The sequence below is a fragment of the Rissa tridactyla genome, chromosome 7 (assembly GCF_028500815.1).
Source record: "Rissa tridactyla isolate bRisTri1 chromosome 7, bRisTri1.patW.cur.20221130, whole genome shotgun sequence".
In the NCBI taxonomy this organism is placed as follows: Eukaryota; Metazoa; Chordata; class Aves; order Charadriiformes; family Laridae; genus Rissa; species Rissa tridactyla.
In genome coordinates, this window is record NC_071472.1 from 45,285,701 (window position 1) to 45,312,280 (window position 26,580).

General features: G+C 45.5%; 1 protein-coding gene across 1 annotated transcript in view; it reads left to right on the forward strand.

Annotated features, from left to right (window-relative positions):
* Positions 1-26,580, forward strand: part of LOC128912415 (S-adenosyl-L-methionine-dependent tRNA 4-demethylwyosine synthase TYW1-like) — a gene marked incomplete at its 5' end in the record, with an annotated part of 119,835 nt that overhangs the window by 17,979 nt on the left and 75,276 nt on the right. Inside the window, 3 exons of the mRNA XM_054208252.1 lie at positions 4,376-4,499; positions 16,536-16,588; positions 19,284-19,402. Of these exons, the coding sequence (XP_054064227.1) occupies positions 4,376-4,499; positions 16,536-16,588; positions 19,284-19,402 (296 nt within the window). The remainder of the gene's footprint in view (positions 1-4,375; positions 4,500-16,535; positions 16,589-19,283; positions 19,403-26,580) is intronic.

Here is a 26,580-nt window from a genome sequence, read left to right on the forward strand (position 1 = left end):
CCAGCCTTGTCTGCTTTTTGCTTCAGTTCAGGCTTTTGCGCTTAGCTGGGCAGCGATGTATGGGGTGGGCATGTAGCCTGTGATTATGTAGACTCTAGTAGCTATTTTTAATAAGATTTTCTTGCTGTTGGAGTGTTTGCTGGTTCACCGATTACTTGATCTAGGTTTCCAGCGTTCGTCTTGGTGCTCACTTGCAAATGCTCAAAGCCATTTTTATTGGTGACTGACAGCAGTTGGGTATCCCGCGTCGCTGTGAGATTGGCAGGGTGTTTCAGCCGTGGACTGAGCAAATTGCAGTTCCGTCTCCGTTTGTTACGGTTGGGTTGTGACAGCCAGAGCTTTGTACCTGAGGCAGGAAGGTCCCCACAGTGCCCTAGCAGTCTTCTGCTCCTCTTCCTCGTGTTCAAAAGTATCTTTGTGGAAGCCAGTTCCCTGTCCTGTTCTTTTTTTTCATGTGTTTTAGTCTTGCAGGAAGGCAGTTTGTAAGGAAACGAGTGACGGGCTGCCTGATGTCTAATCAACTTTCAAAAAACCCCCATGTGGCTCTTCCCTGTGGTGGCATTGACAGCTGAGCCTGAACTGGGGGAAAAGTTGTCAGCTTTTCTCGCTGTCCTCTTGCCACTGGAGCCTTGCTTCAGAGCTCTGCTTGGTGTGAACTTTCACTCTTCATTCATGTAATTCATGAACTTTAATACTTCATTTAACGACTCCCCAGGGAAAGTTTTGCTAATATTTCTTGCTGCCAGGCAGTCTTTTCCTGATAGTCTTGCCAACATTTTCCCTTAACGCTGATTCTGTTAGTCCTGGCTCCAGCCCCTGATGTATTACTGTTTTCTTAATGTTTGTGCCTTTCATTTGTTAGAAGATCCTGGAGCCTTTTGATGGATGAGGCTGTAAATCATGACAAGGCCAGGGGTTCCCTTTTGTTTGACCACTGGGAGGTTAAGTAGGAAAGAAGTTTAGTCAAAACTGGGATATTTTTTTTTTGTGTCATTTTCCTTCTGGGAGTAAAAACTTCTTGGGGAGCATGGCGGGGTTTTTTTCAGTTTGTATGTTTTGGTTTTTTTTCCCCAGCCATGGCACATCAATAAGTTGAGCCAGGAGGCTAAAAATGCTAAATTAAGTTAATTTAGGGAATGCTTCTTTGCATGGAGTTTAGCTTTCCTCTTTTCTTCTGTTTTTCTCACCCCTGTAGTGGTAGTTTGGAGAGCGTTTGATGTAATAAAATGGAAAACACGGGGGGATATCGGGCACCTTGACATCCTGGAGAGAGCACTTCAAAGAGGAGAAGCAGTGGTAGGATGTCCTGTTGGTCATATTTGGATGTGGTTGTGGATGAGTTTGGTAGGCATATTTTTAGGAAATCCTTTGAAACGCTTGAACTGTGATTTGTCACAGGGGCAGTGGCACCTCTGCCTTGGCACAGGGAATGCTGAGCCCTGTCTCATGTCTGTGCCCTGTCTCAATACTCTGTGCTCTTGACCCATCAAAAATGGGCTTCTGCCTCCCCAAAAAGTGTGTGCTGGCTGTTGTGCTGCCTGCATGGCAATAAAAGGGAAGAGATAAAGAGATTTTTTTTTTTTTTTGCCTTCACCTGTAGAGGAGGTCATCCTAAGTCCTCACAGCTGTGGTTTGATTGCTTTTTTTCAGGTCTGCTTCAATGGCAGTAACAAAAAAAACCCCATCAGGCTGCAGCAGGAGCTGTGCTGAGCCTTGTGGTGCCAAGAAATTGGGGGGTACCCCTAGGTCTTCTCATCTGTAGGTCCTCTTCTTTGTGAACACAGACCAGAGGATGACTCTTCAGTTTTTTTTTCAGCAGTGAAGTATTTCAAGGGCAGGAAAAGCTGACTCTTGTCACTACTTGCTTGATTTGTTATGGAAAGACAGTAATTTGCCTTAGATTTACTACAGGGCTTTCTGCTAAATCACCAGAACTTGAGAAGTTTGCTCAGTGCAAAGTTAACTTTGTTCTCTCTGCTCAAACTCTAAATAATAGATATGAAAGGTTTATTAAGCAAATAAGTAAAACTCCCAGGGCTGTGAATTCTATTTCCCCGCAAGAAATATCTGAAGCCAATCACCTGCCAAACCGAACAAGTCAGGTATTGCAGTTCAGAGAAAAACAAATGATTATTTTGTTTATACGCTTTCACATCAGGATGGAGGAGGGGGGATATTATTATCTCTGTGAGGGGAAAAATGATTATTGAAATAAATGTTTCTGCCCTGCCAGTAAGGCAGTTTTATTTGTTCTTCTTATGTTTATGTACTTTCCTCACATATTGCAGTAATAGGCACAGGAAGCGGGTAGAAATGGAAGCCCTCTAAATTCAGAAGGACTTTTTCTGTATCTGAAGACTGTCTTGGATGGGATGTCTCATTTGTACTGAAGTCAGCTGATGCATTTTTTTAATATTATGATGTGCTCCATAATGCATATTTAGTTCTTCTGGGAGAATTAATTTGGCATGAGATTGTAGAGCTTGATAGGCCAGCATGTGTCCACTTGTAAATCCTGCGTAGTGTTTTGCTTCGAGTAGCTGAGAAATGTGTGCTGAGATGGTGCCTTTCCTTTGTAACTGGACAACTGGGCCTAGTTGGGGGTTAAATGAGAGCTTGTGGGAGGAGAAGCTCTTTGTTTAAGACTTAATAGTTAAAAAATGAGGATTTTAGCCCCTTCCTTCCTTATGCATGAGGGTTTTCCAGTGAGATTAATATCTTACTGTTGAGGAAGCATCTTCCTGATGAATGAAGGTCAAGTCTCAAGAAATGAGCTTTTATACTCAACAAGCGCTGAGTACTTAATAGAGCTAGCCTTTCAGGGAAGTTTTGGTGCGTTACAGAAACCAAATAATTCTGCCTAAAAACTCAGCAAAGGGAGTGAAAGGAAGTAGAAGATGGAAACGCCTTTCCTTAAGTAAGGACCACGCTGTGTCACTGGTCACTAGAAAATACCTTTGTTGGACAACCTCACCGAAACCGAGGAAAGGTTTATTCAAAATGAGTAGGAAAGGTGGTAAACTCTGCCCCTAAATGTTTCACTTTCCTCTTCCCATCTTAAGCGCTTATTAGGAACTCTGTCCTTGAAACTCTGAGTCTGTGTGGGTTTTTTTTTTAAGTGCGTTGGTTTTGTATTTTTCTGGTTTTTTTTTTTCTTTCTGAGGCATCTTTAATTTCTGAAGTTTTGCTCAGGTACAAAAGAAATCTGTCTGTGTCTGCTTTCCCTGTTTGTGAAGCACACGGTTTGGCAAGTCAAGAGCACTGGTTTCCTCAGGGATGCGAACAGTTGGTGGGTAGACTCAAACTGGAAGTGCTTGTATGAACTTCTTGATGTCTTTGGCACAAAAGTGGCTTGGATGTGAAATAGCCAGAATTTTGTGAAAACAGAACGTCCTCTGTTTTTTGTTTTGTTGTTTATCCATAACTCCTCTAATATTTCAAAAAAAGCCGTAAAGAACTGACAGATTATAAGTTGCATGAAATATCAAAGGTAATTATTTACACTTTCATGCTTCTTAGTGCAGGCATGAAACAATAAATACCCATAAAGTCTCAGCAGTGGCACTTATACAGCGGAGGATTCACAATTTCTTCTGTGCTTATGTTTCTCCTGCTTGTAACTTTATGCTACTCCGTGATACTCCTGCATTTTGTTTTAAGTAAGCCCCAAGGGCTGAACCATGTCCTGTAAAGCAGCATTTGGTGGAAGGTAAAGGTCGGTGGGATGCTGCAGCTCGTGTGTCTGGAGTTGGCTGCGGGGTAGGGGGAAACAGCCTTTTCTTGCAGGGCCTTTGGTGATCACCGAATTTTGGTGGTGGACTTGTCTGCCTCTCTAGGTGACTTTTGGAGGCCGCGGCTTCTACTCTGGGAACTCCTGGGCTGTCTAACTCCTTGTAGTGATGCAGCTTTCTTCCCTGACCTGTCCCAAATAATTAGGACAACAGCTGCTTATCACTCCAGGCAATTGCGTGTCAGGCACAAAATGATTTGTTCCCTTCGGTTTGTGCTTGGCGGAGAGATGAGGTTATTGTGCAATCGTGGAACACTTGGGCTTAAACCCTGAGTCCCTCTCGCTCTCAGATGAGATTCAAACACCTTGTTTCTTAAAATGTCCTAGAGAATTTTATTGCTGTGCTAGTGGAACAAATCTAGTGTGTTGTGGGTTTTCTTCTTTTTTAAATTTAGTGTCCTGGATTACCAAAGGGTCAGAGTCTGATGGGAAGAGGGATAAAATGCAGGATTACACGAACGCAAGAATTCATGTGTGGGCACTTGTGTCAGTTTTAAGTTTAGCAGATCCATGGCTGAACTGTGCCACAGTGTTTAAAACATGATGCTTGAATCTAAATGGCTGTAATTTACTGTCTTTAAACAGAGAGAACGTGAGCTCGAGGAAGATGTTGGAATGAGCTTGACTCGAGAGAACGCTGGGAGGAAGGAGGAGGGTGAAAAGAGAGAGATGATTACGCCGGCTCTGAGGGAAGCGCTCACAAAACAAGGTGAGGTTCTGCAAAGACCAGATGGTGGAGCAGGCTTTGAAGTTTTAGGGGTAGACTTCTAACAGAGCAAGCGAAAGATGGTGTTCTTTATGTTAAAGACACTGCTCTGGATCCTCAGTCATGGGGAGGCTCTAACCAGAGGCAGGGGCTGTTTGTATCCCGTTGTTGCAGGGGCAGACTGTAAAGCTGGGTAATGCACCTCACCGTGATGCACGCTATAGTGTGTGGAGAGTGTATCAGGGTTCACAGGGCTTCATGTATCTGCTAAGGCAACTTGAGAGAGAAGATGACAGTCCCACGTGCTTCTAGCTCCCAGAGTGTAGGTTTCTCAAAGAATATTTAAAGATCAGCTTTGCATCTCTGTTTTGCATCTTAGTTCTTTTATTTCAAACTCTGATCTTGTTACTGAAAGTTTATTTCCAGAAAAGGAAGTAGTTCAAACTAACTTTAACAATCTACTAGATGACTAGATTAGTAGCTTTCCTGTGAGCTGTAGGGAAGAGTTTTGATGAACTTAATGCCTTTTTTAAAACAAAGGGGAAGCATGAGAAGAGCCGGGCTGACAGCCTTGCAGTTTGAAAGCCTCGGTTCTGAGTGGCAGAGCCAGGAGAAGGGTGATGGGAGCTTCCCTATGCTGCTCAGCTGAGACTGAAGGGGGTTTAGTCTAATTTCTTTTATCTCTTAGGATAAGAGTGTGTTCAGTTTTCTTCCTTGCTAAATTAATAGTATTTCTCCTGATGCTTCTGAGAACACACTTCTGGTTATCGCGTGCGGTGCAAGGCACCTTGCTGCAGAGTTGGGCTCTGAAGTTCCAGCTGTGTTCTGTGCGAGTCCAGCAGCTGTGGGATCCCAAAACCTTTTCTCTCCAGGATCTCAGCTGTTCTTCAGCCCGAGCTTTTCCAGGTGACTGGTGTTGCATCCTGCCCATCAGGTATCTGATGTGTTTGGTCATTAGGTTTTTGCATTAGCCTTAGCACAGCTACAAAGTAAAGAGCCATTCTTTAAATACATACTCTGAAGGAATGAAGTAAAGCCTTAGCAAGGAGTGGCAGCGACTTTGCCTCCTTCATGTCCGTAGTGGTGCTGCTGGCTGGGACCAGCGGAGGGATTGTAGGAGCCTGGTTTGATACTTGTTTTCAGCTTCAATTCTGCAGGCTGTAGTGTGGTGGCAGTTACACTGCAGCTTGCTGCAGAGGAGCTGGAGCACTCTTAGGGCCTTTTATTTTTATTTATTCATTTATTTAGTTACTACTGCTTGTGTTTGATCCAGAAGTCTAATCGTTCTGTTGGCCTGCAAAGGTGTTTGGAGGACAGGTGGATTTGGCTAGCAGGGCTGGGGCAGTGGGCTGCTGGAGAAGTGGTTGTCTAGAAATGGGCAGCAAGGAGGTGAGCATGCTTGTCTGTTGCAAGTCCCCGGTTTGGAGAGGTTAGAGGGGCCGCTGACTCCATGGAAGGGTGTGCCAAGTTCCCCAGACATCTCAGGATTTGCTTTGGGGCACAGGAACCCTAGTAGGGCTGTGGAGACTGCCTGGGGTCCTGACTTGCCCAGGCTTCTTTGTGGCGCATTGCTCTCGCCGTGCTGTGGTAGTGGCAGGAGTGGTTCACACTGGCTCACAGTCTCTATTGGCTCAGGTTTGGGGAGCGACTGAACGGTGCCTTTCTAATGATTCATAAAAAGTGGTCATTTGAAAAAATGAAAGCAGTGCGGGAGGGAAGGTCACCTTCCTACCGTAATTTTTTTGACACAAAGGCAAGCTCCCCAGAGAACTCAGATTTCCTTGTGATGTTCCAGGGACAAGAATTCATTATCCAGATAAGTAGGCATGTATTTCTCCCTGCCTTCGACATTCGGGGAAGTGCCAGCATTGGATCAACTAGTAGCATCCACTTACTTAAATCTGCAGTTTCAAAGACTTGAAACCATTGTGTCTGTATCCTTACAGCTACGACTGCCTCTGACTGGCACAACCCTCCCCTCCTTTCCTCTGCTACTTAATTCTTTAATGGTCACTCACCACTGAAGAACAGAAGGTGCCTTTCTTTTTTCACATGCCATATAACACTCTTTCCCATCGCCCCCCCCACCCCCCACCGCAAATAACACCCTAAGAAAGGCTTATGTGGCTATAAAAATAAAACCACTCCCTCCTTCCCTCAGCACCATTCCCCCCAAAATAACAAGTGCAATGTAGTCAAAAGATAATCTAATTTATTTAGCAACAACTGCTTGCTTTGCGTGTAGGTTCAGTGTCTTTTCAAGATTATCCCTGAGGGCATAATTAGCCCAAGAGAAGGAAAAACTAGTACTAGTGATTCAGGAGAAAGCTGTTCTTTTAAACTGTAGTTGTGTAACAGAAGTTTGCCTTTGAACAGCATCTCTTCAGCCTACTGTAATGCCAACCCTTTATTTTGATTCACCTTCAGACAAATTTACTTTCCTGCAGGTAAACTGAATATTGCTTAAGCAATGGTTTTATTTTAGCACCGGGGTTGAATCTCAGCTAAATACAGCCTCGCCTATTGGGTTGTATAGGTGTAAGCCCTTGTAGTTGCCTAGTTGCAAATACGTTTATAAAAGATGCTCTGTAATAGTTGCTTTTTAAAGTTGTAGCCAATCTTGTGTTGTGGGAAAACGCTGATTCCCTTTCAGTGTTCAGTCTTGCATAAAATACAAATACAGCACAAACTATTTAGTGCCTCCAAATGATAAATATAGCTGGGGCAGTCTGACGGTTGGAGTATTTGGCTGTGTGTTATATTTGCAGTGGTACCATTTTGCTGTGTTAATGCTTTAGTAACTTCATCTGTTTAGGTAGATGACATGAAATAAACTGAAAATAGAAGGAAAGTTTTCATATTAATGTTTCCTGGGCTGATTAGTAGATACAGCGTAACGTGTTCTCATTTGCTTTGTGCAGTTGCTTGTAGGTTCTTGAAACAATCCCTGCTGGGCTGGAAGTTTTTTTTGCTTGGCCTGGGTACCAGGAAGATTCTGTATGTGGTGAAGTTTGCCTTTCCAGAGCTGCTGACTTTTCAGGAAGTGAATTTAAATCCTTCTTTAGCTTTAGAGGGAGTCTCAAGCTGCTGTTTTAATAGAAAGGTGTCTGTGGAAAAAAAAAACCCAACCACGCAAACATTGTGAATCTGCGGGTGTTCCTTCAGCATCCCCTGTGTCAGCTGTGCTTATTTCAGGAGTACAAAATATTGACCATCTTTTACATTTTCCTGCTGCTGTAAAGTCAGTACAGCATTAGCGCAAAGACCTGTGCTCTGGTTGGGGTGTTAACCGTCACTAGTCTTAACTGCTCTTTGATTTGCCAAATGTTTTCTTGTTAGTGATGTTCAGCCTGAAAGGCAAACAAATTGTTATGCCAAATATGAAAGCAAAGGCCAGTCGTTTCGGGAATCATGGTTTTACTGCAGCCGACCTCTTGAAATATTTGGAGGTCAACCATAATGTCGCACACTGACAGCCAGTTTCATTGTCCTTATCAAGTTACAGTTGTATTTAGTGGTGCTTCAGGTTGTCTTTGATGTCCTTCTCTTAAATGTGCAGGAATAAAACAGAGAAAACCAAACTCAAACCCCTGAAGAGCTGATTGTTTACTTAGGAGATTCCAAGGACCTGGATTTCTTAAGCTGCTCATACTGTGTATTTCCAACGTGTTCTTTGCTTTGTTCTTTTCTGCTGTAGCACTTCTAAATGCAGCTGTGCCTTTCATGGTAGGCAACACAATGGCAATGGATTAATGATGCCCAAAGCCTGACCCCGCTGACATTGTATAAATTATTCTGTTGTGTCTCTGCTACCACAGGTACAGTTTTGCTGCAGTCCAGTTGGATTGTTCTGCCTTTACTGGTTAAGTGAGCCTGCAGTTTAGCACCAGGGTGTCCCGGATACCTCTATTTTACTTGTATCCAAAGGCAAGTGATTATTAGGAGGCACCTTGTATCTGAAATAGTGTGGGCTGCTTGGTTTTCGTACTTTAACTTCATGGTTGATATAAAGATATACTTTGATCTATGTTTTTAAGCTTGTATGGGCAATCAAGAGGCTGAGGCACTTTTCAAGTGCTTACCAGCCTTGCTTGAGATGAGGTTTTTCTTAAAATACTTGGTGGCTTTTGCTGTCCATTCTTGGGCTGAGGTTTCTGGTGCTGGCAGCGCTAAGCACTTCCGACCATCTCAGCGTGGCTCACTGGGCTGAATTTTTTGAGCGTCCAGGCTTTGGAAGTGAGATCCACTGTGCATAGATGTTGCGCAGAGGTTGGTGCTGCTGGATGTGTGCTTTTACAGGCTGTGCGCTGAAAATGTTTGCAAGTGTCTTTGGGCTTCGGTGTGCTTTATGTATAGCTGTTAAACTCCAGGTGGCACTAGCAGCTCGCAGCTAGGTCAGGGATTAGTAACACTGATGCAGTCCCTGAAATGTACCACAGAATTCAAATACTGGCCATGGGAAGATTAAAAATTAGTTTTTGCAATTGATATTTGCAAAATATCAAACTATTCTTAGTAAGGTGAATAAATACAATGACCAAAAGCAGGCCAAGTGAAGTCTCCTAAACTTTCTTGCAGTTCCCTAGAAAATGTCTGTGTAAATAAACAGCGAATACACGGTTAAAGGGGAAGAATCCAGGAAGCAGAAGATGCTGAAGTCCTACAGCGTGGAAGCTGCCAAGAGCTGGTGGCGAGCTGACTGCAATACTAATTTGCTGGTGCAGATGTAGCAGCTTATCAGGAGCAGAGTAGATGGTGAAAGCTCGCTTTTGCGGGCCTGATTCTTCCCTCATGTGTAGCTGGTGGAGCTGGTGGAATTACCCCAAGTATAATAGAGAAAAACAAGCATAAATGCATTTATATTTGAAGTGCATCCGTTTGTTGGGTTTTTTTTTAGGTTTTGGAAGGGCTTTGGGGAGTATTGGTGTTTGAAATTAAGTCTAAGCTGGAACAAAATACAAGATATATTCAGGCAAGGATAAAATTTGCTGTCCTTTCTTTATAACATGACATTCTCCACAGGCACAGGGATGGTTCATACAAATGGAAATGTGGAGAAGGAAATGGGCCTGGAATGACTGAAAAAGAGAGACGCAATGCAACACAAACAAAAAAAAAAAAAAGGTCTTGTCTGTAGCAGCTTGTAGTTCTGTCTCTGACTCTCTATGTATTTCTTCTGGGTACTCAAAGAAGAAAGTTGTGTAGGCTGGCTGCCTCCTTCCACTAGAGACTTTTCAGCCAAAGTTGACACTGATATACAGCTCTTAAAGACATTGAGTTCCTGCAGATTTCTTGAGAATTTTCGTATGAAAAAAGAGAAGGGGCTTGAGGTTCTGTTGTGGTTTGGACGGGCTCTTTTCCCCCTCACTGAATGACGTGACCTCTGAGTTGTAACCCGTGCTGGTTACTGCCGGTTGGCGCAGATGAGATTCCAGGCCAGGCACGCATCTGCTGCCTCCTGCCCAGCCATCGGGCCAGCCACAGCAGGTAGAAGATGTGATGGGAGCTGGAGCTATGGGGCAGGGCTACAGAAGGCACTGGAGGAGACCCAAAGGTCCCCTGGGGGAGAGTAGGTGAGTGTGAGGGGAAAGGCCGGGGTCCCGACAACGGAGCTGTTGCTCTGGCCCTCAAGGGGAGCTGAGGCAGTGCAGGGCATGTGTTTGTGGGAAACTGGTTCTTCTGTGGGACAGCCTGGTCAAGAGTCCCATCATGTTTTCTTTTTTCCTGCTTGCTTTGCAGCCTGAATGTGGATTGCGTGTGCTCTAGTCCTCAGTGGAGCTTCTGTCTTCCCAGCCTCCCAGACAGGGGCGTAAGGAGCCTTCTGCTATTCGGAACACTGGGGAGGCTTTCTCTTGGGGAGCTTTATCTTGGATGCAGTGTCTGAGAGCAGTTGGAAGGTGACTACTGGAGATGGCTGGTTAGTTTTGCTTTGTTGGGATTGTTCTGGTGGATGGTGATGGATGTTTGGTTGCCAAGCCCCAAAAGTCCCTTTTTGGGAGTAAGGGAGCAGCTGTTCTCTTGGGATGGCAAAGCCAACGTGGGAGTTAGTGAAACTGCTTGGCCTGAGGGATGGACATCTTTTCTTCATCTCAGCTTGGGCACGAGGAGGTCTCAAGAACTTACAGTTGATTTGGGAGATGGATTAAAATGGGATGGGCTGCCATGTTGTTGATGTCCTTGGCCTCACTTCTGTAAGGTGTGCTTTGCTGTTGTTGCTACTAGTAGAGGTCACCAACATGACGCGTTCATGGCAGACCTTTTGCAACAGCTCAGCAAATGGTCTAGCCTGCCACCTTGCCCTCTGTCAAAGGTGCCAGGTACAGAAGGCTTTTCCTTTGGCTTTTCTTCAGTACCGGTTGATGTGGGTGAAAATATCAGTGGTCTCTGGGGCTGTTTTTGTCCAAGGCATAATTTGACAAGAAATGATGCATTTGAGTATTGGAGGCTTTATATTCCTATTGCCCGGGCGGTTCTGTGCTGCAAAGGAAAAGGTGCTCTTGGATTAAAAGGGACATCTGGGTTTAAGTGAAAAGCCAGATTTTAGGAATTTTTTAGCTCTTTTTATGATCTGCTGTTGAGGCTGGAATTTATTATAGCTACTGGCATTCCCGCCCTTGAACTTTGCCAGTCTCATTTTCTTGATACTTGGTTAGGCTTGGTTTGTCTGCTGAAGCAGCTGTATTTGTTTCACTAACCTTTAGTAGGCTTTTACTACGTGTTTAGAAATGTTCAAGATGTTCTTTGTTTTGTGTATGACGAGAAGGATCTGAAGCAGCATTTCAATGGAGCTCTACCAGAAGACCGAGCTTTCTCTCCACTTCGGAACTCCAGCATTTTTGCATGGGAGGTGCAGGCCTGTAATCCTTTCTCGTGTTCTCACTCCTGCTTTGAGTTCATGGAAGCAAGCCCTGCCACAAATCTGAAGCCTTTTGTACTTCTTAAAAGCACTTTCTTTTTCAAAAAAAGAGAAAACATACAGAATAGATCTTGATGGGCTTGGCAAGGGTTTCTAGATGACTGAGCAGTGCTGGGAATGAAACTGGAGATTTCTCCTAGTGTGCTGGGGCAGTCTGAAAAATTCCACTGTCCAGATTCCACTTCTTTCTGTATTTGTATGAAATACTGATATAACTTGAACAGGTTCCTTTCACCAGTTATGTTTCTCAGGTTTTTTTCTTACTGACTTTCTAGCTTTAGTCAGAACGTGGTTTTCTGGGTGCTGGCTCAAGTGCAGCCATAGTGTTATGACTTCCAAAATGGTCCTTAAAATGGTGGTGAGGGATTACTGCTGTGTCGCTCACCTTCAGCTCTGGCCCTTTGAAACTGCACTCTTGCAAAACGGCAGGAAATTGGAAACTCTTCCCCCCTCCTGTAAACATTCTCCTAGTGTGAAGTTCCCCTTTCTGCGCTGAGTTTCAGCTTTACCAGATAATCATTGCTTCAGACCAGAGGGCTTTCATTTATGGAGTTTGTGTGACAGAACCAGACTGATTTGCTAGCTGGATGTTGCCTTTCTCGGAAGAAAAGCCTTCTGAAAGTTGTTTGAGTTTGCGAAGCACAATGCGACGTCGCATTGGCTTTTACCAAGCTTACAGTGACTGCGCTCTTCGAGAAGGATGGCTAAGTCTTTTTTTCTTGTACCTTTTGGGGATTTTCCCACCACTGACCTACTTCATTCTTTTGTAGTTAAATTTTCTTTTGCTTTGTGCTTTCAAAATCTTCTGATGAAGCAAGCTTTTGGTGTAGAGATCTGTACTGGAGGGTGTCTGTGGGTTTTCTTCTAGATGGTTCGCCACATTGGGATATTCAGCAGCCTTTGAAAGCTGTTCAGTATGGCTGTCTTACAGAAGCGTTTTTTCAGAGCGTGCAGATATCATGATACCGCTTCTGGTATGGACAGCTGTAGAAATTTGGTTTGTCTTAACTGTATCTGTTCTGCTTTCAAAATTAAGAAGACATAATTACTCATATATGCACATAATTCATCCAGGTTCATGAGCTTGGAAACACTTGTTATGTGTATGGCGCTGGTAAACTAGCAAAGCCACAACGAGAATACCTTCCTCTCCTGGAACCATGACATAAGTGTGTAGAGAGCAGCGTCCTGTCTCAGTGACTTGAGAGCTCAGTAGGCTCCCTCAATGAATTCTTTGAATTTCGAGAATGGACTTTTAAAACTATTTATTTACGTGATGGAGTTGAAATGCTGCAATGTAGTTTTAAACGGCTGCAGAACAGTTTTGCCCCAGACAACGGAGCAGTGACCAGCTGTGCCGCCGGCCATCTCTTCGGTTAAAACTGTCCGTGGTCTGCCAAACTCCGGTTGGATTGTCAGGGTGAGCAATCGCCAAATCTTTATCAGCCTAGTGTTACTGCCTGATAACGTTCAATTCGCCCAAAAGCTTGTTTAAAAGCTTATTTCATTTCTTATTATAGTAAAAAATGACAATTTCTGGGAAGTTTGGCAGGCTTCTAGGACATCCAGAATTTATCATCTAGAGCAGGATCAGCTAATACACAGACTTCAGATTGGATGTTCTTGTGTCTTCAGTTAGGAGTTGAGCTGATTACTTTGAGCCTGCTTAGTATTTAAGGAATCCTTTGAATATTAGGCTGTAGAAATAATAAATGGATTGGTTTTGTTCAGCCTCAGTATCTGAAGATCCACACGGACTGAGCAGAGTCCCACCAAGACGTCACACTCTTATTGTTTGGAAGGTGGTGTATCTAAATATTCACGTACAGTTGTTGCTCACAAGTAGTATCTCTTATGAGCAAAGAAGTGCATGTGTTCACAGTGAGCCCTGGCGTATGTAGGTGAGAATTTCTGGGCCATCGATAAGATTTGATTCAAGAACCATTTGCCTTGGCAGGGCCACAGAGAAGCTGTGGCAGAGCTGATGGGCAGAGAGGAGCCAGCCTGTGCTTTCGGAAGGGTGTTCAGCAGAAGCTGCGATGTGGAAACGGCACTGAGAAGACCCTCAGACTGGTTCTCGAACATGTTTTCTCCCATATTTGCTTTGAAACTCGGCGCTGCTTGGTTCTTGCTTAACCCTTTGTACTTTCTTTTAGCCTGAACTGGTTTGCTGCCGGGGTTACTAGCCAGCAGTAAAGCAAAAGCTGGAAGAAGCAGGCTTTACAGAGGTGGAAGGACCCTGCTCACCTAGAGTAGATGCGTAAGGAGTGTTTGGCCTTCATCACTGATAGTTTATCTAATTTCCAAGTGTGAAAAAGCATGGCACAGCCAGTGCGCACTGCGATGCCTTAGCAGGGTAACCACATTTCCTACTAGGCTTACCTACACGTCGAAGACCTGAGTTCAGCAGGTTTGTACAGAGCTTTTAGGAAGTTCTGCAAGTACGTGCTGTTTCTTGTAACCATAGCTGTGACTCCTGGCAGCAGCAAACGGGATGAGTAAACCCCGTCTCATCACTAAAGCTGGCTGAAGTTTGTAAGACTCTGTTTTGATGTTGAACGTGTACAATTTTCTTGGCCTTTATAGGAAGCTGTGGGCGCTCCACATGGTGGAAGTTGATTTAAGTAACTTAAGAGAAAATGCCGCAGCTTTGGGCTCCGGAGCTTGGCACCTTGCTCAGTTTAGCTGCTTCCTCTCTTCCCTCAAACAACTCAGTAGCAGATCTGGGCAAGCATCTTCTATTTCCAATTAAATTTTAATCTAAAACCCATTTTAAAGCAGCCATATTACCTCTCTGTGAGAGAATAATCATACAAGAATGCTATTGCTGGATTCCGAAAAATGGGAAAAATATGTTTAGGGCTGTGCTGGTTGACATCAGCAAAGAGTCTGGCTTGGACAGTCATATTAGAGGCAGGAGAAATGTATCACCCTTTTCCACGCTCATCAAGAAATCCTGTAAGGACTTGAATTCTAGCAGCGCAGGGAGGTCTCCGCCGAGATTAGACCTTGCTGGACAAGCCTGTTTGCAAAGAAATGCAGAAGAAATGGGCAGGACGGACCCAGGGTGGGAGGAGATGGTGTGATGCAGCCAAAGGCAGTTGTGAGTACTTGGCTGTGCCTCTGACAAGTGTCAGTCAGAAGCTGCCACAAGATCATCTGGGTCTCATCCAGTCCTGGATAAAGGTGTCCCCAATACTGCATGTGGCTTTGCAGACTGTCAGTTCCATGTCGGAAGTGCTGATCAGGGTTGCAGTGATGCCTTTCTCCAGGAAAGGATTGGATGATCTGCGGTGTGAAATACCAAGGTTTACAGAAATTTGTTTTTCCTTGCTATATTGGCTTAACCCTGAAAATGCATGTGAACCTTGGAGTTTTTCATTTAGGGAGGGAAAGGTTGAAATATTGACCATTCCCACTGAGCTGGAGGGGGAGAGGGAGTGCAGGACATGGGAGCAGCCTGACATTGAAGTCACCAAAGCCTCACTTAGTCTAGCAATTGGCCCCTTTGCCGTCTAACCGGAGGTCCCCACTGCTTGCTTCTGCCGGCCACCTCCCCTGTGCTGGCCCAAGTGTTCCTACGGTTTTCTGGAGAGTCACCTCAGGGAACAGAGGAGGCTAAAATGTCATATGTCCTAATCCCCAGCAAGGTTAGAGCAGTGGGAGGAGGCAGGAACAAACATGAGGTCAAGAAGAAAGAGGACCCTGGGTAGATCTCTGCTGGATTTAAGTGGTAGAGTAACTACAGCAGTGTGTTCTTGGTGCTGTAGGATTCCTTGTTAGCCTTCACAAGGTTTGATTGTTTGTTTGTTGTTTTTCTTTAGCTGGTGCAGCTGTTGTGGAACCTACTGTCACTGTAGTTCCTGGCTGGCTTGGTGTCCTTGGGGGCAGAGGGGACGTAGGGCAGTGCCACTGTGCCCCAGGGGTCTTGCTGTGCAAGAGGCTCACGGTGACAAATGAGCAGGGCAGGGTAATTGTGCCACCTTTCATTGTAGGAGGTGAAGGCCAGTTCTTCTGCCGAACAGAAGGCTTTTCTCCTTGTGAAGTTCATGCTGGTTGGCAGGACGGAGACTTGATACCTAAAATTTGATCTCCCTTGCAAGGGTTAATATAAACATCAGCCTAAAGTGGCTGGTTGAGATGTGTTGGGTTTGGGGACAACCAGGCCATTGACGTATAAACGCTACTGTGTGAATGACACAGTGAGGCTCCTCAAATCCCTCTTATTTTTATGCTGATTTTTGAAGTGACTTTTAATCCTTCAGACATATTGGTCTCTAAGCACTTTTTTCAAAGAGGAAAATAACCCAACTCAAGCAGTTTGGGTAATAATAGTACTTAGTGCTTAACGAACGTTGTGGAATTAATCCTTCTGGACCAATAAATTTAAATGAAATTGTGTTGATCTTGGCTGGGGAGCAGGGAAGCAATGTGAAATTGGCTTTCCTCGGGGCACGGAGGAGCGGCTCCCTCAGTGTGGCTTCACCACAGCCAGTGGAGATGGAATTAGTGAAACTGGTGAACCTGTGAAGTTTGGGTTCAAGCTGAGCCCTGCATTTTGGTTCTCTTCCTCCACTCTCACAACTGTGCCATGAGCGGTTTTCCAGGCTTGGTCCGACCTGCTGAGGAGCTCTGGGAGTGGGTCTCCTTGGTCCTGGGGAAGGGTCAGTCCTGGGGTGACCACTTAGGGCTGGGGAGATCCTTCTGGTTCCCTGTCCTGCTCCCTCCCACATGCTGTCCCCGGCGGTCGGTGCAGATGTCCCACATTGCTGGGCTAAACCTGCGAATCTGCCGTCCTGTTATGGAAAAGTCTTGTGGCCACCCTTTGTCGATTCAAACAAGATGGAGGAATATAAAGAAATCTCCCATTAAGAGAAATGGGTTCAAGTTGGCCACAGTCCCTTGGTGGCCATGGCCTTTGCTGTGGGGTGCAGGCCCCCAGAATTAAATGGGGAGTGCTGTGGGTGGATGCTGGCGTCCTGTTGGTAGTGTGGCCCTTGGGCCAACAGGGAGGAGCAGCATCGAGACGGTGATGCTTAATAACTTTGTGTACCAATTGATAAGCTTTGTGTATCAATTATTGTAAGTGAAAATCGATAGTTTGATTTATTTCTTGTTTTCAGGATACAAGCTGATTGGAAGCCATTCTGGGGTGAAGCTCTGCCGGTGGACGAAGGTATGCTCTCTTTCTCATTTCAGAAATAAAAAAAAAAAAATTAAAAAAAAGCCAGAGACTTATTACAATTTCCAGGTGAAATATCTTTAAAAATGTGATATTACTTTGCACAAAACCAAATTTCATCTTCCAAGCTGTAGTTTTGCATTTCAAGCTATTAAAATCCCACTGGGAAGAGTGAGGATGCGACTGTGGCAAAGAGCTGGGAACGTCACTTTCTGTTGGTTTGGTTTTTTTTTCCCCTGTTATTCCGCTGTCTGCTAAAATATCTCCCGCCTACTGAAATATATGGCAGGAGCAGAACACCGTGGAGAAAAGTGGGAAGGTTATGTCAGTGGTGTGAGGTCTTCTGAAACAAAGATCCCACCGTCGGTCATTCCGCTTGGATGGGCACACAAGGGCGTTGGAGCCGGTTGTGCTGCAACTGATACAGCTGGGTTGCCACAGTCGGTGCTCCTCCACTGGCTTTCAGCATTTGTCAAGTAAAATGTAGATAACCAGATATCTGGTGCTTGCTAATGCTGGGACTTCTTAGAAATTACTCTGTGGGCGTGCCTGTATGTGTATATAGTTGTGAGCAACGTGTCTGTGTACAGATGTGTGTGTATGTACACATCTATATGGAAAAGTCATCCTCCAAGCCATACAGTTGCGTGGTTTAGCCTATCTAAACCAGTCGCTTTTTAAGTAGTTTATTTGCAGACTTAAAAAGGTTCCCAGTGGGGAGGCACGGAGCCTCGTAGAACAAACTTCAGCCTCTTCAATAGGTTTATCGTTTTGGCTTTCCTTTGCAGGTCCCTGAGCAGCTCAGAAGTTGAAAGCTGATCTGTAACGCTGTACATTTGGGGAGTAACATTGACAGAACATACTAAAGCCTTCAGCATTCACGGGGTGATAGACTATGGGAATCATCACCTCATTAAAATGCCAGCCCATCTCTAATTCTTGCACGGTGGCAGTGATCAGTTCCTTGGTCTCTCAGCTCTCTTTTGCTGCATGATTAACTTTGTTTATTTTTGAAAAGAGCTCTTTGAATGGCAATCACCAAAGTGGGTGGCTGCAGTGAGGTTTTTCTTCTTGAAACGCCTGGTATCAATGAACCTTTTCATCAAAAGACTTGTTCTTGGGAACAGTTCAAAGAGCCCACTGCTGTATTGTCATGAATATTTGTGAGACGTGCTGATCCCACTGATGCTTCTGCTGTTTACGCTTACTAATATTTCTCTCTTCTGTCATTTTTAGCATCAGAGGGGACTATGAAATGTTTAAAGAAAAACTTGTCAAACTTCAGTGCTGCGACTGAGAGAGAAAACCGGAGAACCTATTTTTGTTAAAGAACAGGAATTTAATGCAGCACTGTAAAACCATTTCACAAAGTAAATAGCAGCTATGTGTGCTTAGATAGGACCATACTATTTTTAGCTTAAGCAGGAATTGAACGTAAAGTGTTCTAATAAATTGAGCTGAAATTGGTTACAGGCAGTGGCCTTGACTCGGATTCGTGCCAATATGTGAATATCTTCAGGGGGCTTGTTTGAGATTTGTATCAGCAGAAAGCAGGAGCAGGGCTAGAAGGATTAGTATTAAGTAGAGTTTCATAGTGATATCGTAGATTAAAATGACTGTGTTCTGTCATGTTCTGGAAAAGAGCATAAAACCTGCAAAGTTTAGGAAGAATCTGTTGATTTCGACTGTCTTATGAAACCCAAAATATAACTTGCTCTCCTAGGATTTGTGAATCTCCTAAAATCTCTGTTGTTTGAAGGGTGGGTAGAATAAAGAGCGTTTTCCACTTTGTTTAATGTCCCTGCTGTATACCAAGGCTGTGCGTGTGTTAGGGGTTACCTGTATGTGTTTTTCCTGCTGCTGAGGGGAAACTTTCTCTTGGATCACCAGGACCCTTCAGGGTAGAGGAAGGTAGCTTAAAAGTTACTATGTCATATCTTGCATTTTCTCTTGAGAGTAGTAAAGATTCTTTCTCATTTATTATTATTTAACTGAGATAATGAAAGACAGGCTTTGCTCCAAGCAACTTGCGGGCTGAATAAAAGATAAATCCCAGTGGGAAGGCTGCTGCGGTTCCACTGGGAAGGAAAGTGCAGCGTCCTGCTGGTGCCAGTGAGGGTTTGTAAGGTCAGGGTATTTATTTAATTTAGTGCTAGAAGAAATACTCTACCAGACCAGTGAAAAGAATTGAGCGTTCAGTAGCACAGCCTTGAAATTGATCCTTGTTACTCTTTAGTGGGCTTTTACAATAATATTTCTTGCAGCTTAAGTGGCTTCACCCGCTCGCTTTTGTTGGCTGAAGCGGTTAAAAGCTTCAGTAGAGCGCATTGTTATGCTGCGGTGTTGCAAGTGAGAAGTTATCGATTATGTTAAAGTTTCTCTCCTCTAAAACAGTTGTAAAGTTGACATAGTAGATGCCTTGTTTCTGTAAGGAGGTATATAAGCAATCAGACTGTATGCTGCTCTGCCTGCTATGAATTTCTTCCTGCATCTGCCATTATTCAGACTTGCTCTGCAGCCGTGACCTTGCTCGCAGTGTGTCACAGGTGACTCTGAACACTGACGCTACTGGTGACTGAAAACTGCAAATACGCCCAGGGAGCAGATTTCAGACTTTTCCACTCCCTTTGGTTACAGATGGTGTGTTTTAACTTTCTTGGTGTTTGTTTGTGTCTTTCTCTGCTGTTAGTCGATGCTTCGAGGCCGAGGCGGCTGCTACAAACACACGTTTTACGGGATTGAGAGCCACCGCTGCATGGAGGCCACGCCAAGCCTGGCCTGCGCCAACAAATGCGTCTTTTGCTGGAGGTAAAATACTGCTGCAGTTTTACTTTGGGATGGGGGCTCTGTTCCACTCTGCCCTGTTCCTCAAAGCTAGGGCAGTGTTACTTGCGTGCCCTTTTCACTTGGGACTTGCGGGAGGAAGGGTTTGGAAGGGAGCAGCGTTGCTCCCCTTCCTGCCTGTATTCCTTCCCCTCTGAGAGCTATGGTGGGGGTGAGCTGGGTGGGCAGGCTCCACATTTTAGAGGCTGAAGAGGATCTGAGGGCTCCCCAGTGCCACCTCCCCTCCTGCTGTGTCCTGTGCAGCCAGGTCTGGGGCCCCAGCAAGTTCAGCCCAGGTGGGGACCAGTGGAAGGAGGGATCAGAGAGGCAGAAGACAGACACCTCTCCATCTACCACCCTGCAATGCCCACTGCTGCCTGCGCTGAGCACTTGGTGGAGGTTCGGTTCCCTCTGGAGATCACTGTCTGGGACTCCGGTGGCTCCTGGTGCTCTGGAGATCGTGGTCTGGCTCGTGTTGTGCAAAGCCACCGAGGTGCTAAGTGCTGCGAGTATCTTTGTTTTGAGATTGGACCATTTTTCTTATTTCAAGTACCTTCACCCCTACCGATTCAATTGCATTTGCAGTGAGTGAAAAGTGATGACTTAGTAACTGTTGCCTTCCTAAAACAGTAGCTAATAAATGACTTTCCGTTTTAGTCAGTAAAGTGACCCTTTTTCTCAGAGGAATTACTTTGTTGTTAATTCTCTGAAGGAAATGAGCTTTGCCTGGATCGGAAGGGTGAGCTGCTGCAGCGCTGCTTACTCACTGAAACGCCTGGATTTCCGAGGGAGGACTTTGCCAGGCTGGGGGAGTGCGGGATGGGATCGGTGCGAGAGACTGAGAGGCTCGGCAGAAATAAAAGCAGTGACGTGAAAGTGTACTGAGTGGGAGGACGTGGAGGTTATTCTTTGAGCTCTTTTGTCTTCTACCTTGCTAGCTAATTCAGGCCACGGGGGCTGCGCTGCCTTGGATATTTATGCCTGCCCTGGGGGGCTGGCTGCCAATAACACCCATTCCATCCCTGAGCCTGGGTGTCCAACATCCCAGTATTTTCATGCAAAACCAGCAAATTCCTCCGAGTACCATTTTCTGTCTTTCATAGGCTCTTCAAGTTTTAATAATGCAAATATTTCATGAGAATATTTAAATGTCAGCAGCGGTGCAGGAGGACTGCTGTAGCTTTGAAGGCCCTTTGAAGCCGTCTCTCATGTTAGTGTTAAGTGTTAGACACTGGTTGTTCTGTTAAGTTTGCATTTGGGAGTCTATACCAAAATGTTAATTGGTGCTCTTGATGGGCTTTTATCATATCCTGGCTTGAAAGGACATGGCAAATGACATGTTTAACGTGCAAATTTCGCTGCTTTTCTTGAGAGCAATCTAATGACTGGGGAGAAAAATGTACTGCTACTGCTCATTTCTTGTTTCCACCGTATCAGCTAGCAATGGTGCATTTAATTCTGAGTGGTGGCTGTAGTGGTAGGAAGAAGATTGCCATGCATATTATCCCTCTGTCCCTACGCAGAAGGTACATAAACACCAAATAGAAAGCAATAACATCGCCAGAATGAGGCATTTTGTTCCTAGTATTGCACCGCAGACCATTTAACTCTGCTCCTCTTCAGAATGACCCAACTCGGTATTTCGCAGCAGCAGCCTGCGTCTGGAGTGTGGGTCTGAATCAGGGAAGTCAAAGAAGTGTAAATTGAAAAGTGCAGTAATTGGGGTAAATTGCCATGTGTGGTACCTTCCGTGTGCTTCTAACTCGTCATCCTGTAGCTGTCATTTGTCACCTCTAAGAGGAATCCTGGAAACAGTAGCCCTAATGATAACAAATGCTAGAATGCTTATTTTACTAATGGTAACAACCCGAATGCAAGGAAGCGGGTTTTCAGGGGACTGTGCTGAAAAATGTTCTCACTTACCTTCTGTGGCTGAAATGGGTTGTGGTTGTTGGACTCCTCCACATGGACTGCAGCTGTCTGTCTTCCAACTCAGTAGAGGTTTGAGAAGAGAAGACTTAAGGCTCAGTTTGAGGCTCGTCGCAAGGCTCACATTATGTCCACCTTCAGCTTGACATAAAGCAGAACTGAAAGAAGCTTTCTCTGCTTTGGTTGCTTTTTCAGGCCCTGTGCTTGGGCTGTTACAGCCTTTGTGTGATTGTGAGCTGTGCCAGGTCAGGTTAATTTGGTGCAGGAAGAGGAGACTTCCGTACCCACTCTCCTCCCTACCAGTTGCACGTCAGCACGGTTCACAAACCCTGCAGGCAGGACTATCTATATATAACTTTTTTTTGTTATTATTATTTTAAACCCACCGTGCCTTTGTGGATTCTTAATCATGTGAGACTAAACGTAGAATCACAGGCAGCGGTGGCTGGGTAGGGTAAGCATGTTACCTTCTTATTAGCAGTTACCATCTGTGCGTTTGGAGACATATGAAGTGCTAGTTTTGATCTGCTGTTGGCAAGATGTTTTCAATACAGGTTTTATGCCTTGCTGGTCTTGTCATGCAGCTCTGCGCGCTAACTTGCAGATAAGACAGCTGTGATTCTTTTTTTTTTTTTTCTCTTGATCTCTTCTTTCAGGATTTTGACATTTGTAGAGTCTGCCAACATTTCCAACTGCATAACCACTGCAGCTCTCCCGGGATTGCTGAGGAAAAGGCCAAGGAGCCTGTTTGTTTTCCTTTTCTCGCTTTGGCAAGAAATGCTGTAGTTCAGCCACTTTCCCTGGGAATTGGATGTCATCGTAGTTGGCTGGTTGTGACTGATGCATTTTGGCCCCGAACCAGGAATCACGGGTGGAGCCAGCATCCAAACACACTCAAAGTTAGGGGTTTTCGTAAAAAATGTAGCTTGACTCTGCACTGGAGACCTTCCTTCTCCTCCGTGTCCCTGGAAGCGGTACGTCCCAGGTAGATATCCAGCCCTGCCAGTGTCCCCTTACAGCGTGACCGCTGGCTTGTGCTTCCCTGCCTCTGCCCATCAGAGACCCGGCTGAGAGCTTGGTGATGCAGGTTTATGACGTGGCAGCTTCTTTGGAGGGCAGGAAAAGCAAATTGCTCCCGCCGTGAGGCAGCAGTCGTGCTGTGTTCAACTCCTGAGGCTTTTGCATCAAGAGTCGAGGAGGGGGGGTGGGAAAAGAAACACCTTAATTACTGCAACAGCCCAAAGTCATAATTCTCCCTCCCTATCACTATCCATTATTGCTCTTAGCTGGTCGTGCTGTGTTTGTGGTGTCTCTTTAGCTTAATTGTCTAAATGGAAATGTGCAAGTGACCAAATCTTTTAATCAATTAGAGCAAGTGTGGGGACCGAGGCTTTCTGACACTGTGTATTGCGGCACAATCACCAGGCAAACCTGATTTGATTATGTTTTCTGGCAGAGTGTCTAAAGCCCAATCAATTATTGAGGAGAGACGGAACAGCTAAATAAGATTTAAATTAATAGGGTTTATTATTTTTGCATTTGAGGAGGAGGCAAACCAGACAGAGTGAAATATCCCATAAAGAAATTGGTTCATATTTCTTCTTCTGTAACTTTATGGTGTTTATACCTGTACTTGAAGGTTTCAGCTTTAATTTGTACAGTAGACAGCTGAAGTTCTGTTCAGACGATCTAAATAAGTGCGTGGCCAAAAGCCAGCGATCACAGTAAGCCCTGCAAAATGAGATTATTGATCTCCCATAGGAGAGGTACTTAATCAGGTCTTCAAAAAAATTAAGAAGAAACTGAAAACATAGATTAAAACAAAAGCTGCTTCTTGTTAAGTGACTTGACTCCAGAGGCTAAATTATTCAGGGAAATGTGAAATGATATGATATCAAAGGAGTTGACACTGCAGGTTTGTGAAACTTGGAACCTGAGCCTGAAAGCTCAGTGAGTCTCTCTGCATCTCCAGCCTCCCGTCCTTGTTCCTCTAAGTCAATACTCTCTTCTTCCAGTGTTTCACAATATATTGTGACCCATGGTTCATCACGTTCTTCAGGTTTGATTCTTCACTGGTTTGTTGTCCTTTGGGCCTGTCTGTCTTTTAGGAATAACCATATAAACGGGGTGGGGGACAGGACATCACAGAATACAGCCCCTCTCAATGGTGGGGGGGGGGAAAAAGTCTTGGTGTCTTTATGTGCTCCTCTGCCAGCACTGTAATAATCCGAGGCCTTAATATCAGTGTAATCTATGCTTTTCATTTTGTAGCAGTGCGCGGTCTTGGACTTCAAGGCCTTTGTAGTTGTCATTATTAGCTTACATATTTATGGCATCAGTAGTGAATATAAGCAGGTTATTGGCTACGAAATGCTCACGTGTGTCTCAATAGTTATTGCAGGTGGTTGGTGACTTGGTACCCGGTTATAGTAATCAGTAATGCGATGGAGTGATTACGACCCTTGAAAGCAAACTTGTACATCTTGCCTTTCAGGTTAGTTTTGAAACAGCCTTTGAGACCGTGCTGAGCATGGTGCTGCTGGGAAGGAGTGAAATACAAGCACAGGGCAGACTTTTGGGAGGTGCTCAGCATTGCCTGCCTTCCTAGTAACTGTCCTTCTTTTTTAAAAAAAAAAAAAAAAAAAGTGAGTATTTCTTAGATCTGGGAGGTCATCCTCCCCCTCTACCCTGCCCTGGGGAGGCCGCGTCTGGAGCACTGTGTCCAGTTCTGGGCTCCCCGGTTCAAGAAGGACAGGGAACTGCTGGAGAGGGGACAGCAAAGGGCTACCAAGATGCTGAGGGGACTGGAACACCTCTCTTATGGAGAAAGGCTGAGGGATTTGGGTCTCTTCAGTCTGGAAAAAAGACGGCTGAGGGGGGACCTTGTCAACACTTATAAATACTGAAAGGGTGGGTGTCAGGAGGATGGGGCCAGGCTCTTTTCAGTGGTGCCCAGGGACAGGACAAGGGGTAACGGGCACAAACTTGAGCATAGGAAGTTCCACCTAACCATGAGGAGGAACTTCTTTGCTGTGAGGGTGTCAGAGCCCTGGCACAGGCTGCCCAGAGAGGTGGTGGAGTCTCCGTCTCTGGAGACGTTCCAACCCCGCCTGGAGGCGTTCCTGTGCCGCCTGCTCTGGGTGACCCTGCTCTGGCCGGGGGTTGGACCAGATGATCTTGGGAGGTCCCTTACCACCCCTATCATTCTGTCATTCTGTGATGTAGTCTTTCAGCATGGGGCATCTTCCATCCTTCAGATTTCAGAAGTGTGAGTTAAAAAAGAATCAAAGAATCATTTAGATTGTAGATGACCTTTAAGTCCATAGAGTCCAGCCATGAACCTCACACTGCCAAGGCCACCACTAAACCATGTCCCTCAGCACCACGTCTACCCATCTTTTAAATCCCTCCAGGGATGGTGACTCCACCCCTTCCCTGGGCAGCCTGTTCCAATGCTTGATAACCCTTTCGGTGAAGAAATTTTTCCTAATATCCATCCTAAATCTACCCCGGCACAACTTGAGGCTGTTTCCTCTTGTCCTATCGCCTGTTCCTTGAGAGAAGAGCCTGACCCCCCCGGCTACCCCCTCCTTTCAGGGAGCTGCAGAGAGCGAGAAGGTCTCCCCTCAGCCTCCTTTTCTCCAGGCTGAACACGCCCAGCTCCCTCAGCTGCTCCTCACAAGACTTGTGCTCCAGAGCCCTCACCAGCTCCGTTGCCCTTCTCTGGACATGCTCCAGCACCTCAATGTCCTTCTTGTGGTGAGGGGCCCAAAACTGGACACAGCACTCAAGGTGGGGCCTCTCACAGAATCACAGAAACTTCAGAGTTGGAAGAGACCTCTAGAGATCATCTAGTCCAACTCCCCTGATAAAGCAGGACTGCCTAGAGCACATCACTCAGGACTGCATCCAGGCGAGCCTTGAAAATCTCCAGAGAAGGGGACTCCACAACCTCCCTGGGCAGCCTGTTCCAGTCCTCTGTCACCCTCATTGTAAAGAAGTTTTTCCGTGTATTTGAATGGAACTTCCTATGTTCTAACTTGTGCCCGTTGCCCCTCGTCCTGTCACTGGGAACCAATGAAAAGAGTCTGGCACCATCCTCCTTCAGCCCACCCTTTAGATACTTGTATGCCATAATAAGGTCTCCCCTCAGCCTTCTCTTCTCCAGGCTAAAGAGTTCCAGCTCTCTCAGCCTTTCCTCATAAGGGAGATGCTCCAGTCCCTCAGTCATCTTAGTTGCCCTACGCTGGACCCGCTCCAGCAGTTCCCTGTCCCTCTTGAACTGGGGAGCCCAAAACTGGACGCAGTATTCCAGTTGTGGCCTCACCCGTGCAGAGTAGACGGGGAGAATGATCTCCTTCGACCTACTGGCCACACTCTTCCCTATGCAGCCCAGGATTCCATTGGCCTTTTTGGCGACAAGGGCACATTGTTGGCTCATGGATAATTTACTGTCTACTAGGACCCCAGATCCTTCTCCTCAGAACTACTTCCCAGCAGGTCCACCCCTAACCTATACTGGTGCTTAGCATTCTTCCTCCCCAGGTGCAGGACCTTGCACTTGCTTTTGTTGAACCTCATTAGGTTCTTCTCTGCCCAGCTCTCCAGCCTGTCCACGTCACACTGGATGGCAGCACGGCCCTCTGGAGTGTCAGCCACCGCTCCCAGTTTGGTATCATCAATGAACTTGCTGAGGATACACTCTGTCCCATCATCCAAGTCATTAATGAATATAGTGAACAAAATGGGATCGAGTATTGACCCCTGGGGGACACCACTGGTTACAGGCCTCCAAGTAGACTCTATGCCGCTGATCACAACCCTCTGAGTTCTGTCACACAGCCAGCTCTCAATCCACCTCACCGTCACCTCATCTAGCCCATACTTCCTCAGCTTCCTAATGAGGATGTTATGGGAGACAGTCTCAAGTATCCATCCCAGTACCAGAAGTGGGTTTCAGTCCTCTCAGTTCAGAGGAACTGGCAAAACCAGCCTGGTCTGAAGTCCTCACTGTTGGTACTCTCATGAGTTGCTGCCGGGTGTTGTTATGTGACCAGGTAGTCTCACAGAGAGAAGACTAAATTTATCCTGATTGAGCAGCTGATGTGAAAAGCCTTAGGAAGTTAGGGAGGGTTCAGCTGCAATGCACTCCTAGTGAAAATGTGGAAGTTATGGGTTGATTTATTTTGTTTAATCTAAAATTCATCAATTCATTTTGGGCTCTTTCATCTGTC